The 15,980-nt window shown below is 41.2% G+C and overlaps 1 protein-coding gene across 1 annotated transcript in view; it reads left to right on the top strand.

Annotated features, from left to right (window-relative positions):
• Positions 1–5,394: 5,394 nt before the first annotated feature.
• Positions 5,395–15,980, top strand: part of LOC128690577 (arrestin family protein Vdup1) — a gene marked incomplete in the record, with an annotated part of 78,714 nt that continues 68,128 nt past the window's right edge. The window contains 2 exon segments of the mRNA XM_070089709.1: positions 5,395–5,896; positions 11,954–12,358. Of these exon segments, the coding sequence (XP_069945810.1) occupies positions 12,238–12,358 (121 nt within the window).

The following is a 15,980-nucleotide window of genomic DNA, read 5'->3' as shown; positions in this document are numbered from 1 at the left end:
CAACTTTATTCCGAAACGTTGTCTAACTGTTGCATATGTGTCTTACCTAACAACCTGTCGGTATTGTATACCATTTTGATGTTCATTTCTACAAGTACATGTACAAGGTACACAGACCATAGCTGACATCAATGACATACTACTATATAGAAAGCCGCTTGTTATGCAGAACATTTCGGGCAAATTAGGTCAATTTTGTCCCAGGATGTGACCCACACCAGTCGACTAACCTCCAGGTACATATTTTACCGATGGGTGAACAGGGACAGCAGGTGTCTTATGGAAACACATTCCAGCCGTACCGGGAGATCGATCCCCGGACCTCAGTGTGTGTAAGCTGCGTGCGCTGGCTATCGAGCAACGGGACACCTCTAACTGTACTCATGTGTACCTGTACCAGAATAAACTTACTATACCCATACGACAAGCCAAGCAACGAATGCAGAGCACTGGGTGGGAACCTTGCATGACTTGGCAAGCGCAAAAACAATTTACAGGATCAAATGTCATATAACACGGAGGTTCTCCACTGTTACTCACCTGAGTGGTAATGTGAAACTTAAAGAAGAACCATTTACTTACAGTAAGTATATACTCCTTGTCCATAGTATAATATTAACGCGTTAGACTTCCCTATTGTCTTGTTGATGGCTCCTGGGAACTCACACCTGGTATATAGGAATTATTTTTAGTATTTTTTTGATGAGAGTTTGGGGGTTTATTTTTTTTATAAAACATATAGAAACTAAGAATAATGTTCATGTATATAATTTTATCCATAGTTATTCATGTTCTAGTAACCAAGTAAGTATTGTTTTTTTAATTTAGCAAACATTGAGGTATAGGGGACGGGTTATGCAGTACATAATTATGGGGGAATACCAATAGACCCCTGGCTGTCTTCAAGACAGCGCTGGACAGCGCTGATCGGACCCTGATCCACCAGGAGGCCTGGCCTCAGACCGGGCGGCGGGGGCGTTAACCCCCGAAACCCTCTCCAGGTATACCTTTCTCGTATCATTGAGATACAGGGGGCTGGGGTTATGCAATACGGGAATACCTTTCTCGGATCACTGAGATACAAGGGGCTGGGGTTATGCAATACGGGAATACCTTTCTCGTATCATTGAGATACAAGGGGCTGGGGTTATGCAATACGGGAATACCTTTCTCGTATCATTGAGATACAAGGGGCTGGGGTTATGCAATACGGGAATACCTTTCTCGTATCATTGAGATACAAGGGGCTGGGGTTATGCAATACGGGAATACCTTTCTCGGATCAGTGAGATACCTTTCTCGTATCATTGAGATACAAGGGGCTGGGGTTATGCAATACGGGAATACCTTTCTCGGATCACTGAGATACAGGGGGCTGGGGTTATGCAATACGGGAATACCTTTCTCGGATCATTGAGATACAAGGGGCTGGGGTTATGCAATACGGGAATACCTTTCTCGTATCATTGAGATACAAGGGGCTGGGGTTATGCAATACGGGAATACCTTTCTCGGATCATTGAGATACAAGGGGCTGGGGTTATGCAATACGGGAATACCTTTCTCGTATCATTGAGATACAAGGGGCTGGGGTTATGCAATACGGGAATACCTTTCTCGTATCATTGAGATACAAGGGGCTGGGGTTATGCAATACGGGAATACCTTTCTCGGATCATTGAGATCATGCAATACGAGAGAATACCTTATCTATCATCACTGAGATACAGGGGGCTGGGGTTATGCAATACGGGAATACCTTTCTCGTATCATTGAGATACAAGGGGCTGGGGTTATGCAATACGGGAATACCTTTCTCGGATCATTGAGATACAAGGGGCTGGGGTTATGCAATACGGGAATACCTTTCTCGGATCACTGAGATACAGGGGGCTGGGGTTATGCAATACGGGAATACCTTTCTCGTATCATTGAGATACAAGGGGCTGGGGTTATGCAATACGGGAATACCTTTCTCGGATCACTGAGATACAGGGGGCTGGGGTTATGCAATACGGGAATACCTGGGGTTTGCAATACGGATCACTGAGATACAGGGGGCTGGGGTTATGCAATACGGGAATACCTTTCTCGGATCATTGAGATACAAGGGGCTGGGGTTATGCAATACGGGAATACCTTTTCCGGATCTAGTATGGAGCGGAATAAGTCTAGTTTCACAATGGTTATGGGGACATATAGACGCTGTGGGCACACAAAAAAATCTTTCGTCATTTACAGTTAATTAACTTTAGATAACCCTGCTCTTTCGGAGTTCCTTCAAAACAAGGGTTACCTTGATGCTCGGAAAGGGCTCTTGATACAAGAAAGTACAGCCGCCAACCCCTTCCTAGGATCAAACCTGATCATCTTTCATTTCTCAGGCAAGGTATGATTACCCCCCTCCCATACGGATTTAACGCTTCCGAGTAAAACGAAGAGACAGGGTGGAGGAAGATGTTTCGACTCATATGGAGCTTTATCAAGACCCATGTGGAGCTTTATCAAGACCCATGGGGAACTTTATCAAGACCCATGTGGAGCTTTATCAAGACCCATGTGGAGCTTTATCAAGACCCATATGGAGCTTTATCAAGACCCATATGGAGCTTTATCAAGACCCATGTGGAGCTTTATCAAGACCCATGGGGAGCTTTATCAAGACCCATGTGGAGCTTTATCAAGACCCATGGGCAGCTTTGTCAAGACCCATGGGGAGCTTTATCAAGACCCATGGGGAACTTTATCAAGACCCATGGGGAGCTTTATCAAGACCCATATGGAACTTTATCAAGATCCATGTGGAGCTTTATCAAGACCCATGGGGAACTTTATCAAGACCCATGAGGAGCTTTATCAAGACCCATATGGAGCTTTATCAAGACCCATGGGGAGCTTTATCAAGACCCATGGGGAGCTTTATCAAGACCCATGAGGAGCTTTATCAAGACCCATATGGAGCTTTATCAAGACCCATGGGGAGCTTTATCAAGACCCATGGGGAGCTTTATCAAGACCCATGGGGAGCTTTATCAAGACATTCACTGAGCTTTCCATTGCTTGGTACTCGTGGCTCAATTAACAGCAGCCTCAGCTCACACACTCGGGGACCAGGGTTCGATCTCTAGACGAGCAGAAACGTTAGGCAGGTGTCCCGTGGCCTGGTGGGCAACGCTGTCGCCTCACACATTGACTGTCCGTGGTTTGAAACACTGGGCATGTTTCCAACACCTGCTCTCCCCGTTCACCTAGCAAGCAAGTAGGTATCTGGACGTTAGCCGATTGGTGTGGGTCGCATCCTGGGGGACAAAATTTAAAGACCCCAATGGAAATAAGACAGACAGTCCTCGATAACGCACTGACTTTCTTGAGTTATCATGGGTGGCTAACCCTCCGGAGTTAAAATTCATACCAAAATCATATCTTCCTTACACCTGTTGCCCTTGTTCACCTAGCAGTAAGTAGGTACCTGGGTGTTAGTCGAAAGGTGTGGGTCGCATCCTGAGGGAGAGGATTCAAGGACCCACAGTGGTATTTAAGCCAGTGTGATGACGTGGCTTAGTTAGGTCATCCTGGCTTGCTAACCATCTGGGTTAATATTTCTAACATAATCTTCGTGATCATTACTTTCTCACCAAGACAGGACAGACAGCCTCGATGCCGATGAAGGGCTCTTCATCCAGGGAATTAGAACCATCCTCCCCTTCCTTGGATCAAACCTGATAACTTCTTATTCTCCCAGGCGCTGTATAGTTGATGGTTAACGGAGTTTGAAGCCTATCGGCTACACGAGGGTCATCAAGGCTGCATGTCACCTGTTCACCACAAGTCAAAAATTCTTTTAATACTTAAAATAGAGATTAATGCAAACTTTCAGTGTATATATATACACTGAGAGAAATACACCTTATGGTGTATACATCTTGTGTATAAAACTTCCAAGCTTTTATTTTCTGCATAAAAAAATAATCTAGTTAATTTTTTTCAACAAGTCGGCCGTCTCCCACCGAGGCAGGGTGACCCAAAAAGAAAGAAAATCCCCAAAACGAAAATACTTTCATCATTCAACACTTTCACCTCACTCACACATAATCACTGTTTTTGCAGAGGCGCTCAGAATAAAACAGTTTAGAAGCATATATATAAATACAATATAAAATGTGGCCTGAAATAAATATTACAATATCAAGGCCCCAATTATATATATAACGTCCTATTACACATCCCGCCAAACTTCCAATATCCCAAACCTCAGGACTCAAGTCCGGCTATATAAAATAACCGGTTTCCCTGAGTCCATTCACTAAATATATTACTCTGCTCACACTCCAACAGCTCGTCAGGTCCCAAAAAAACCATTCGTCACCATTCACTCCTATCTAACACGTTCATACATGCCTGCTGGAAGTCCAAGTTAAAAATATCAAAAGAAAATCAATTTTAGAGATTCATTATTATTATTTTTATGTCACCCCAAATACGTCATCACATACCGAAACAGAGTGAAGCATGTCATAATAAAGCTCTACACAACAAGAATCATGTCATAATAAAGCTCTACACAACAAGAATCATGTCATAATAAAGCTCTACACAACACGAATCATGTCATAATAAAGCTCTACACAACAAGAATCATGTCATAATAAAGCTCTACACAACACGAATGATGTCATAATCAAGCTCTACTAGTGCGTAACGTGACATGATAAAAAGCTTTACACTAAGGATGTCATCTAAGATCATAAATCCCTGTGTAAGTAAGTTTTATTCAGGTATACACAAATACAATTACATAGATTATCATACATATCAACATATGTGTAGAGAACCTGGGATAACCCAAAAAAGTCATACAAAGTGACTTATTTCCATTGGGGGTCCTTATTTATTTCCACTGGGTGTAACTATTTTAGCCTAACCCATTAGAGTCAAATAGCACCTTGGGAACGGAAGGTGTGAGGGATGGGGTGAATCGGGTTTAATCTGAAGATCAGGGGGAAGAGAATAGCTCCAATGCATTGGATAGATTATTATTATTATAATCAAGGGGGAAGCGCTAAACCCGGAAGATTATACAGCGCCTGGGGGGGGGGATGTGGAAGGCATTCAGGCTTAATTCGGGGAACTGGAGCACAGATCCAATTCCCTAAATCAAGAGCCCCTCACCAACATCAAGGAACCTTCCTTGAGGGGTGCATTGGATAGAGAGCCCTTCACCCTGACTTTAGGGTGCACGGCAGAGCTGGGGTGCAGGGAGGAGGGTCCTGACGCAGGGGAGACTACTTCAGTCTATTCTCCTACCTCAGATTGTGAGTAGCTCTGCATGTGAGCGGGTGTGCGGCCAGCGCTTACACTCTCTCTCTCTCGCTCTACCTGTGGGTGTTGCACACGCACCGTGCTAGGAAAAAGAAATCTGAAGGACTTTAGTGTGGCAGAAACGCGCAGCGAGTGATTGGAAGATTGTGCATATATGTGTGTGTTTAGTAAGACTGCTAGCGGAAACGCCTCGTGCCCCGAACAGTGCTGGGTGCATTACAGTCCCACTGTAATGCCTCCTCTCGTGATAGCGTGTTGGGATCCATGATACGATCAAGTTTGGGGAGACTGTGGTGACCGAGTGTTGGTGTTCCTCGCTGGCTGCGGCGCTGGAGTGATTGCAGAGGTGGATGTAGTGTGTGTAGGGTGGTAGAGAAGAGACTTGAAGACCAGGTGTGTCGCGTCCCTCGTTAGGGAGGAGGTGGGACAGGGTGGAGCTCCGTGTGTCCAGTCCTCGTCCCTTCCCACAAGGGAGTTGTTCTCCTTGGCATCTGGTCACCCCTTTGCTTTGTTCTACCTCATTTCACTTTTATTCTTTCAGGCTTTGCATTTTGTTTGTCTAAGAAACATTGTCAAGGTGTGTATAATTACCTACTTGTAGGTACAGGAGATGTACTCCTGGTGTCCCGTCAGTTTGTTCGTCAGATAAATTTTCAAATGTCTAATAGTTGTAGCACTTAATACATCCTCTTGTAATTCATTCCAGTGATCTTATACTCTGTTTGCAAAGAAAAATGTTCCAGTATCCCTTTGACTTCAGTTTTTCCTTGGTTAGTGTGTGTGTGTACTCACCTGTTTGTGGTTGCAGGGGTCGATTCATAGCTCCTGGCCCCGCCTCTTCACTGGTTGCTACTGTGTGTGTGTATTCAGACAGCATAGTTTATAGGTTTAAAGCTTATCGATCTACAATACATATTAAATATAATTAAATGTATATATAATCTGAGATACACAGATCTCAGGATATATTTATGTACAGTAGTGAGTGTATACCTTACCTTTGAAGAGTTCGAGAGTTTCACTACTGTGTTTATACGAAAGCTTAAATCAAAAAATGTCAATATTATTATTATCGTTATTATTACATTCGCATGGAAACGCTAAATCCGTAAGGGGGCCACACGGCCTCTGAGGGATTTGTTTCAAGGAATGACAACTCCAATTCCTTGAATCAAGAGCTCTTCACCGGCATCCAGACCCCACTCCCCCACCCTCTTGAAGGAGCAGGATCAGAGGAGATATTATACGTGTTACAACTATTGTAAGTAAGTAAGTAAGTAAGTAAGTAAGTAAATTTATTCAGGTATACACAATACAGTTACATAGAATTATCATACATAGCAGCATATGTGTAGAGAACCTAGGATAACCCAAAAAAGTCAGACAGAGTGACTTATTTCCATTGGGGTCCTTTTACCTTATTATTATAATATAAAGGTTATAATATTTTCTTATTATTCTATAATGAAGATAACATCTTATTATCATACTAAAAAGACTATCTACTACACGAGGGTCATTAAGACTATCTACAATACGAGGGTCATTAAGACTATCTACTACCCGAGGGTCATTACGACTATCTACAATACGAGGGTCATTACTAGGGATAAGGTAAAATTTACACGTATTTTAGCTAAAAAATAGAAAATCATTCCCCTCCTTTTCTGTTGCTTCATTCATCAGACACTTTTTGGCAGTCTTCTTGAACTGGTTCAAGCTATGACTGGCCTTGACATTTGTGGGTAGTCTGTTCCATTCCTTTATTGCTGTACAATAAAAGGTGTTTGAAGCCTGGCCACTGACTGTGGGTACTACAAAGTTGTGCTCTCTCCCCCTAGTACTATGATTGCTGCGGTTCCCAACCTTGACAAAATTGACAGCAAGATATTCTGGACACTGTTTGTGAGCAATTTTATAAACATGATTTAGCTTCAGTTGTTTTACTCTGTCTTCAACATTCAGCATATCCAACTGCTGTAATTCATCCTGGCCTACATGTTCTCTTGGTCCCAGCCCCAGGATGAATCTTACGATTTTGTTCTGGGTGATTTGCAGTCTATCTTTCAGTTTTTTTGTCAAGGCAGAGTACCAAGAAGAGCAAGTGTAATCCATATGGCATTGTATAAGGGCTAGACATAGGGTCCTGCGAGCCTCAGTAGGTAGACACTGTGCTTGTCTATACAGGAACTTCAGCCTGGCATTCGCTTTCTTTACTACACTGTTCCCTATCAATTCTCCTGACATGCATGGGTCAAAGGGGATTCCCAGATATTTAACTAATGAAACCAAAGTGATGGACTCCCCATTACACTGAACATTAAAATTATTTACCCTTCTCAGTTTATGTTTCGTTCCAAAGAGAATGGCTTCAGTTTTCCCTAGGTGTAATGATAGTTTGTTGTCTACTAACCATTTGCTGCAGGACTCCAGTTCCAGTGTTAAAACATTAGCAATATCTTGTGGGTCTTTACCTGTCACTAACAGAGCACTGTCATCTGCATACAGTAGGAGTTTGCACTTGACACTGATAGGCATATCATTGACATAACATAAGAATAGTAAGGGACCCAGAATACTACCTTGGGGAACTCCACATGTTATCGGCAGGGGTTCTGATTCCGTTTTGTTGATTTTGACTATTTGTCTCCTGTTGCTAAGGTAGGACTTAAACCAGTCTACAGAACCTATACCGATAGATTGAAGTTTATTACATAATATATTGTGGTTGACAGTATCGAAGGCCTTTTGCAGGTCTAAGGTTACCATACCTATGAGGTTCCCTTTTGACATTTCAGTTCTCAGGTAATCCATCAGATTAATAAGGGAGGTATCGGTTGAGTAGGATCTTCTAAAGCCCGATTGATAGCTATGGAGAATGCTGTTGTCATTAAGGTACTTAACTACTTGAGAATACACCGCCCTCTCCAGAATTTTAGATATTATACTGAGTATACTAACAGGTCTATAGTTGCTTACATCAGACCTATTATTTTTCTTGAAGATAGGAGTAACTCTGGCCTCCTTGAACCCCTCCGGTACGGTATTAGTGGTGATTGATAGATTTATTATGTGAGCAATAGGGATTGACAGTTCAAAAGCACCATCTTTTAGGAACTTAGATGGGATGTTATCAGGGTCTGTGCTCTTAGTTGGGTTTAACCTGCTTAGTTCTTTTTGAATGAAGTCATGAGATACACTTACTAGTTGACAACTGTTTGGGGTTACCCCTTTATTGGTATAGTATGTTTGAAACTTATCAGAGTCTGTGTTAAAGGTATTTGATGCAGCTGGTAGTTTACTTACTAGTGTTGATGCAACAGACGTGTAGTAGGAATTAAAGCAATTTGCCACCTTAGATGTTTCGTGGCATACCTCATTATCGATAGTGAGTACTATGTTAGACCTATCTACTGGCTTATGGCTATATCCCAACTGTTTTAGTTATTGCCAGAGCTTTCTGGGGTTATGCTTATATTCTTCAATTTTTGAGCAATAGTGCTTTGCCTTTGCTCCTTTTATAAGCCTCTGTACTCTGTTCCTCACCCTTTGGAATTGTATATTTTCATATATTATTCCGCAAATATGAAAGAAGAATCCGAGACACTACGAGTATAGACTAAATTATCGTAGCTACAACGAGGTAATAAGGTTAGCGTCAACATTCATAATATCATCATTTAAGACGCACATCATATCGTGCATAGTCTTGCTACTTGCATCTATATTGTGTTCTGGAAACCTCCAGTAAAAGACGTCACAGGATAGGGATGCAAGGACACAGTTACAGACACTTGGGACAACTTTACTTGACACGTTTCGCCCCTGAAACATTTGTCACTCGAAGACGTATCCAATAAAGATGTCCCGAGTGTATACACCTGTGTACCCTGTGGTTGGACACCTCAGGGTACATGGAATGTGATGTGTGTGCATCTCTCAGTGTATGTACACTGAGTTCACTTTAGTCTCCCTATTTTAAGGATTAAAATATTCTTGGATTGTGGTCTTAATGACTGCTTGGAGCTCATAAGTTTTAAATCCCACAAACTAACAACATTATTTGCCGTATTTTTGAATAAATTAGTTAGGCTTTGACCTGCTGATCCAGGGTTTAGTGTGTAAACATCTATTACACTTATGTTTTTTGGGGACCGAACTCCAGCTCCGGGATCAGTCCTGTGTGCTAAATCAGTATGGTAAGTTTATTAAGGTACAGAAACACATAAATACAGTTACACAAATTATCACACATAGCATATGTGTACATTACTTAGGATAACCCCCCAAAAAAGGTCAGACAAAGTGACTTATTTCCACTGGTGTCTTCCCCCTGAAGTGCTCCGTAGTATTCTTGGTACATATCCGAGAGTATATTTTCCACCTGTCCTTGTGTTCTGATTTTCCCTCTCTTGGTAGTTTGTGATAACCTTGACAGTGTTCTTGATATCTCGTAAGTCGTGACCAAGTTTCCTTCGGTTCTCCATTCTTCCAGTGACGTGAGATTAGCTTCTCTATCTTTTACTTGTATTTCATGATCCCCCCAGGCTGGTGCTGCACACTCTTGGATCATCTTTGTGCCTTTAATACGGTGAACATGTATAATGAATTGTTTCTTTGTCATTTTCAGTTTTTCTAATTTGCTAGCTACACATATTCTTCTGGTGGTATTTTGTTCACCAGTGAGCTTCTGAAGATAAGTTAGTGTATCACGGTCAGATCCTGTCAACACAGACCCTTGTAATTGTTTTATTTTCAGTTGGTACGTTGTCTCCGGCCTCCTTTCTCCACCATTACTTTGTACATGTCGGGTTTGGATTTCAGTAGCCATTAAACCAGTCCTCCATTGTGTTCAGAACTTTCAATATCTTTCATTTGCGTCATCTGTAAACAATGTTAGGTAATAGTCGATATCCCCTCTGGCACACAAGTCACGTATACAATAAACAGTACAGGTTCTAGCACGGAGCCTTGAGGGACAGCACTTGTAACTGTGTACTCAGTGTGCGTTGGGGTTCAGCTCCAGCTCTTGGACCCCGCCTTTGCTCATCGATTTTCTGGGTTGAATTTCTCCCTTCCCAGTTGAGCTTTGGTGTACTGTACTTTTCAGTCCTTGAATGGCGTTATCCTCTATAACGTCAATTCGTAATATATTCCACATGTTCAATAATGTCATTCTCAAGGGATTACTTATGGCTCTCTGGCTGTTTTGAACTTCTAGTTTCCATTTATAATTTCTTGTTCTGTTCTCGCCCATATTAGTGTATTTCTATCTACTCTAGACTTGTATAAGCGTTACCAAATCTTCTTTGGTACTTCCATTCTCTAGTGATGTGAGGTTTAGTTCTGTCAGGGACATACTCATCACTAGACACTGCTATAGTACATTTCACGTCGGCTTGAAAAGATACCGGTGTTAATAACCCAGAGGTTGAAACATTTTAAGCAGAAAAGAAGATTCAGCTATCGCAACCTTCTCTCATATCCCAGGTCTTGTAGTTCTGGGACCAGCTTTCTAAAAGCGTGGATGGCTATCTCAATACTCTTTTATCCCTCATGAGATGAAGATTCCATGGAGGCGTCGCTAAATCCAGTACAGGTCTTACAGCAAATGTTACATGTACTGTGTTCTGAATATATTTGTTCAGATTTCTGAGTGTTGTTCGTAAATTTGGAAGTTTCATGTGTACCTCAGGCGAGAGAGGTTAGGGTGATGTCCGTCTATAGTATATAAAGGAAAACATTTGGTTGTTCCTACGAACAACAGCCAAAAAGCTGGGCAATATCTAAGAACGAAATATATCAGTGCCTGTCCAAAATTTAGGCAGAAGCAAAGAGAAACAGGGAGAAAATGACTTCTGCAAGTGATCAACAGTGACAACAATAATCACTGAACCAAGACGACGACTCCAGCAAGTGACAACAATCATCACTGAACCAAGACAGCAGGAGTGACAACAATCATCACCGAACCAAGACAGCAGGAGTGACAACACTGAGACAACGACTCCAGCAAGTGACCAACAGTGTCAACCATCATCACTGAACCAAGACAGCAGGAGTGACAACATTGAGACAACGACTCCAGCAAGTGACCAACAGTGTCAACCATCATCACTGAACCAAGACAACAACACTGATAACACTACATCTCGTGCAGTATTAGGGAGATGATGGTAAACCCTCAGTACACTGCATGTATACTGACTATGAAGAACGTGTTGGCACTGTTCAGTCACACAACATTATAAGCGTTCATTAAACTCATAAAAATAAAAAAAAAGCTATAAAAACGCGAGTTTCCAATATATCTCATTTCTCTCTCTCTCTCTCTCTTTTTGCAATTCATTTAAAATTTTATACAATCTTCTAATTCCATTGATTTCGTAAACATATCATTCATGTATGAATTCCTTGCCTTTCTTCCAGACAAAGTCTTGAAATTCGGCCGAAATGCAGACGAACTTATTATGACAAAACGTTGAAAAACACTAGCATTTTTTTTCTATTTACGCGTTTGTTATGTTAATTATTTATGCTAATTATTGTATGTGTCTGTGCCTTTGTTATGTTCATGGTCACACAGTAAAGAAGGTACATAATATATTTTTATCTTATTTTTTCTGATGTCCAGGCATGCTGCTGAGGATAATGCGCATGCACGTAAGGCAGAAAACTGCGGTGCTCAGGTGACGAGTGGACACTGAACCTAAGATAAATAAGAAGTTTTGGAAATAGACGGGACAGATCGGGAAAAAAAACAAGGTCAGTGAAACCTTGTATATCTGGACACTCAAGAAGCATCAGTGTACAGCGTCGCAGGGAGTGTGCGCTGTATTATAGCGTGTGTACCGCCTTACAGTGTGTGCACCGCTTTATAGTGTGTCTGGCATTGCACGAGGCTTGAAGTGGTCGAAGATGTCACGGAAACTGCAGAAGTTTATCATCCTCTTCGACAATCCCAACCTTCTTTACTTCCCCGGACACTTCATCTCCGGTCGGGTCATCGTCGAACTGGAAGAGGACACCTCCGTGCTCGGTAAGTCATCTTGGATTTCCCGTAACGTCACGTTGACTTCGACATTGTTTGTGTAACGTTATATTGACATCAACGTTATCTGTGTAACATCACATTAACATCAACGTTATATGTGTTACATCACATGAATGTCAAGGTTACATGTGTAGCGTCACATTAACATCGTTATATGTGTTACATCACATTAACATCAATACTATTTGCATAACATAACATTGACAATATTTGCATAACTTCACATTAACATCAACAATACTTGCATAACGTCACATTAACATCAACAATACTTGCATAACGTCACATTAACATCAACAATATTTGCATAACTTCACATTAACATCAACAATACTTGCATAACTTCACATTAACATCAACAATACTTGCATAACGTCACATTAACATCAACAATACTTGCATAACGTCACATTAACATCAACAATATTTGCATAACTTCACATTAACATCAACAATACTTGCATAACGTCACATTAACATCAACAATACTTGCATAACGTCACATTAACATCAACAATACTTGCATAACGTCACATTAACATCAACAATACTTGCATAACGTCACATTACCATCAACATTACCTGCACTAATAATGTTACTGACCTAAACTAAGGCATCACAGTGACCTACCACTTTCTTTACAATACTGGGCGTCTCCCACCAAGGTAGAGACAACCCCCAAAAAGAGAAACATTCACCATCATTCATTCATAGGTGGCCGGTGGCCTGGTGGCTAAAGCTCCCGCTTCACACACGGAGGGCCCGGGTTCGATTCCCGGCGGGTGGAAACATTTCGACACGTTTCCTTACACCTGTTGTCCTGTTCACCTAGCAGCAAATAGGTACCTGGGTGTTAGTCGACTGGTGTGGGTCGCATCCTGGGGGACAAGATTAAGGACCCCAATGGAAATAAGTTAGACAGTCCTCGATGACGCACTGACTTTCTTGGGTTATCCTGGGTGGCTAACCCTCCGGGGTTAAAAATCCGAACGAAATCTTATCTTATCTTATCTTCAATAGCTGTGCGCAGACATCACAGTTCATACTAACAGTATCTTGCAATTTATTTTTTTTTTTAAGTGGTACACGAGGAAGATTTTTTGTTCCAGTTCTTCGGGCAATATAGATGTGATGTCAGTAGAAGGACGACTAGGAGACCACAATTTTAAAGCTACAAGGGAAGCCATTTTAGAAAGTAGAGTTGAAAGTGTAACTTAACAAATATAAAGTAACAGATACCTGAAATGACACTAGACATAATGCGTCACAAAAACACTGAGAATTGTATACAATTATATGAAATATTCTTTCTCAACACGTCAGTACATATATACCGAGAGGTGTATATCTCTTAATATATATATATATATATATATATATATATATATATAAATAGCTCTTGTTCTTTTTTATTTCTTCTATTGTCCATGGGGAAGTGGAAAAGAATCTTTCCTCCGTAAGCCATGCGTGTCGTATGAGGCGACTAAAATGCCGGGAGCAATGGGCTAGTAACCCCTTCTCCTGTATACAATTACTAAAAAAAGAGAAGAAGAAAAACTTTATAAAACTGGGTTGCTTAAATGTGCGTGGATGTAGTGCGGATGACAAGAAACAGATGATTGCTGATGTTATGAATGAAAAGAAGTTGGATGTCCTGGCCCTAAGCGAAACAAAGCTGAAGGGGGTAGGAGAGTTTCAGTGGGGGGAAATAAATGGGATTAAATCTGGAGTATCTGAGAGAGTTAGAGCAAAGGAAGGGGTAGCAGTAATGTTAAATGATCAGTTATGGAAGGAGAAAAGAGAATATGAATGTGTAAATTCAAGAATTATGTGGATTAAAGTCAAGGTTGGATGCGAGAAGTGGGTCATAATAAGCGTGTATGCACCTGGAGAAGAGAGGAATGCAGAGGAGAGAGAGAGATTTTGGGAGATGTTAAGTGAATGTATAGGAGCCTTTGAACCAAGTGAGAGAGTAATTGTGGTAGGGGACTTGAATGCTAAAGTAGGAGAAACTTTTAGAGAGGGTGTGGTAGGTAAGTTTGGGGTGCCAGGTGTAAATGATAATGGGAGCCCTTTGATTGAACTTTGTATAGAAAGGGGTTTAGTTATAGGTAATACATATTTTAAGAAAAAGAGGATAAATAAGTATACACGATATGATGTAGGGCGAAATGACAGTAGTTTGTTGGATTATGTATTGGTAGATAAAAGACTGTTGAGTAGACTTCAGGATGTACATGTTTATAGAGGGGCCACAGATATATCAGATCACTTTCTAGTTGTAGCTACACTGAGAGTAAAAGGTAGATGGGATACAAGGAGAATAGAAGCATCAGGGAAGAGAGAGGTGAAGGTTTATAAACTAAAAGAGGAGGCAGTTAGGGTAAGATATAAACAGCTATTGGAGGATAGATGGGCTAATGAGAGCATAGGCAATGGGGTCGAAGAGGTATGGGGTAGGTTTAAAAATGTAGTGTTAGAGTGTTCAGCAGAAGTTTGTGGTTACAGGAAAGTGGGTGCAGGAGGGAAGAGGAGCGATTGGTGGAATGATGATGTAAAGAGAGTAGTAAGGGAGAAAAAGTTAGCATATGAGAAGTTTTTACAAAGTAGAAGTGATGCAAGGAGGGAAGAGTATATGGAGAAAAAGAGAGAAGTTAAGAGAGTGGTGAAGCAATGTAAAAAGAGAGCAAATGAGAGAGTGGGTGAGATGTTATCAACAAATTTTGTTGAAAATAAGAAAAAGTTTTGGAGTGAGATTAACAAGTTAAGAAAGCCTAGAGAACAAATGGATTTGTCAGTTAAAAATAGGAGAGGAGAGTTATTAAATGGAGAGTTAGAGGTATTGGGAAGATGGAAGGAATATTTTGAGGAATTGTTAAATGTTGATGAAGATAGGGAAGCTGTGATTTCGTGTATAGGGCAAGGAGGAATAACATCTTGTAGGAGTGAGGAAGAGCCAGTTGTGAGTGTGGGGGAAGTTCGTGAGGCAGTAGGCAAAATGAAAGGGGGTAAGGCAGCCGGGATTGATGGGATAAAGATAGAAATGTTAAAAGCAGGTGGGGATATAGTTTTGGAGTGGTTGGTGCAATTATTTAATAAATGTATGGAAGAGGGTAAGGTACCTAGGGATTGGCAGAGAGCATGCATAGTTCCTTTGTATAAAGGCAAAGGGGATAAAAGAGAGTGCAAAAATTATAGGGGGATAAGTCTGTTGAGTGTACCTGGTAAAGTGTATGGTAGAGTTATAATTGAAAGAATTAAGAGTAAGACGGAGAATAGGATAGCAGATGAACAAGGAGGCTTTAGGAAAGGTAGGGGGTGTGTGGACCAGGTGTTTACAGTGAAACATATAAGTGAACAGTATTTAGATAAGGCTAAAGAGGTCTTTGTGGCATTTATGGATTTGGAAAAGGCATATGACAGGGTGGATAGGGGGGCAATGTGGCAGATGTTGCAAGTGTATGGTGTAGGAGGTAGGTTACTGAAAGCAGTGAAGAGTTTTTACGAGGATAGTGAGGCTCAAGTTAGAGTATGTAGGAAAGAAGGAAATTTTTTCCCAGTAAAGGTAGGCCTTAGACAAGGATGTGTGATGTCACCGTGGTTGTT

Source organism: Cherax quadricarinatus, chromosome 29 (genome assembly GCF_038502225.1).
Source record: "Cherax quadricarinatus isolate ZL_2023a chromosome 29, ASM3850222v1, whole genome shotgun sequence".
In the NCBI taxonomy this organism is placed as follows: Eukaryota; Metazoa; Arthropoda; class Malacostraca; order Decapoda; family Parastacidae; genus Cherax; species Cherax quadricarinatus.
This window is presented reverse-complemented; position numbering and strand designations above follow the sequence as displayed.